Source organism: Centrocercus urophasianus, unplaced genomic scaffold (genome assembly GCF_019232065.1).
Source record: "Centrocercus urophasianus isolate 14NV4802_14NV808 unplaced genomic scaffold, USGS_Curo_1.0 seq_27, whole genome shotgun sequence".
In the NCBI taxonomy this organism is placed as follows: domain Eukaryota; kingdom Metazoa; phylum Chordata; class Aves; order Galliformes; family Phasianidae; genus Centrocercus; species Centrocercus urophasianus.
In genome coordinates, this window is record NW_024884833.1 from 539,993 (window position 1) to 541,896 (window position 1,904).

Consider the following 1,904-nt stretch of genomic DNA (forward strand, 5'->3'; position numbering starts at 1 on the left):
TGAGAGCGGCGGCGCCTGGTAAACACTCCCCGGGGTTGGGAGATGGCTCTCGGCGGCGCCCGTTAGCCCCGGCGCGGCGCTTCCCGCCCGGCCGCGCCTCGCCCCGCGCTGACTCGGGGCGGCGCGGCGCGGCCCATCGCAGAGCGGAGCCGCTCGTCTCGGCTGTCCCGTCCTCCCCGTGTCCCCTCCGAGCGGGGCCGGCGGCCCGGCGGGCGGGGAACCTCGCGCCCGTTCCGCGCGATTTAAAAACCCTGCCCCGCCGATCCGAACAAAGAGCGGGGACGCGCCCGGCCCCCTCCCCTCCTGCCTCACACGCCACGGCCGCGCACCCCGAGAGCGGCGGAGCGGCCGCGTCCTGCCTCCCCGCGCAGCGGCCGGACGAGCCATGTGGATCCAGGTGCGCACCATCGACGGCACCGAGACGCAGACCATCGACGACCTGAGCCGGTTGACCAAGATCGAGTGCCTGCGGGAGAAGATCCAGGAGACCTTCCGCGTCAGCCCCGACCGCCAGCGCCTCTTCTACCGGGGCAAGCAGGTGAGCGGGACCGCCTCTCTCAGGCGGCGGGCAGGGACTGCTCCACGCGCCCCCCGCTCCCGGCCCGGCCGGCTCTTTGTGTGCTTCCCGCCCCGCCCGCCTGTCGGCAGTCGTCGACTCCCGTCCCGCCGGGCTCGGGGTGGGGAGACGGGCGGCCGCCTGCCGGGACGCTCCGTTCCCGGGGGCGGCAGGTGCCGGCGGGGCCCTTTGTGTTTGTGTTTTCCCACCTGAGCGACGGAGGCTCCTCCTCCGCCCCTGCCTCCGCCGCACCTCCGTGACAGTGACGGGTGGCCGAGGGTGCCCGGGGCTTCCCGCGTTACTGCCGAGGCCGTTACCGCAAGCCCGGAGGTCCCGTCCGACGCGCCGGCTGGGAACCGCGGCGCTTAGCGGTTCCCGGGGCGCCGCTCCCGTTTCCCTGCGGGGGGCTGCCACGTGACCGGCCGGGCCGGGCCGTTGGTTTGCGCGGGTCCCCGCCGGACCGAGCCGGGGCGCCGCCAGTCCGGAGCGCGCTGCCGCCGCCTCTCCAGATGTGCTGTTGTGGAATACGTCGCCTCGGGCTGTGTGTTCTTTCCGAAGGGTGTAACCTTGTGTGCTGCATTACATAAACTAGGAGGTGTACGCGGCGCTCGGTTGCTGAGAGGCGCAGCCATCATCTCGCGGGGGGGTGCGCGGCGTGTTCCCGGAGCGTGGCTTCGAGGTGCGGCTTCTCCCGCAGAGCGCTGCCGCACTGTTAGCTCCAGCTCGGCGCTGAGGCTTGTGCCATATGACTGACGAGGGGGGTATTTGTACCAACAGGAAAAAATAACGTAAGGCGTAGGGATTTTTTTTCTCTTAGAGATGACCAGGAGGTGAGCTGCAGCGGGTCGGTGCGAAGCCTGGCTTCTAAAGCTCTGGGCAGACCCTGCGTGTGCCCGTTGATGGGACTGAGTACTTGAAGACAGTGCGTATCAGGAACATCGTGGACAGCCTCCTGCTTCTCAAAAGGGGCCAAATAAGGAACGTCGACCCTGATGTTGTGTAACTTGCTTACCTTGTGCTGCCCCAGTGTATCCCCCCGCACAGGATATGCTGTAGAACACAGAGCTTACCTGAGAAGCAGGGAAGAGAGCCAGTAGTGAACTGTGCCCTTCTGCATCATCTGCCAGTGGCTGGAGTAACTAGTTTCGGTACTTACATGGGCAGAGGTCTTTACTGAATGGCAGAACAGTGAAATATTACACCTGCATTTGTGCATGTTAGTAACATTTGTTAGTCCAGTGTTTACTTCATTCAGCCCAGGCCTCATTTGGGATGACGTTTAGTAAAGAGTTAAAGGAGAAGGGATTTCTTTGCTTTTTTTTTTTTTTTTTTTTTTTTTTTTTTTTTT

General features: G+C 64.6%; 1 protein-coding gene across 2 annotated transcripts in view; it reads left to right on the forward strand.

Moving 5' to 3' along the window:
• Positions 1-357: 357 nt before the first annotated feature.
• Positions 358-1,904, forward strand: part of UHRF2 (ubiquitin like with PHD and ring finger domains 2) — a 76,193-nt gene continuing 74,646 nt past the window's right edge. Inside the window, exon 1 of one of the 2 annotated variants that reach the window (XM_042826817.1) lies at positions 358-538. In XM_042826817.1, the coding sequence (XP_042682751.1) occupies positions 386-538 (153 nt within the window). In that variant the 5' untranslated portion in view covers positions 358-385. The remainder of the gene's footprint in view (positions 539-1,904) is intronic. The other variant, XM_042826816.1, reaches the window with a different exon arrangement.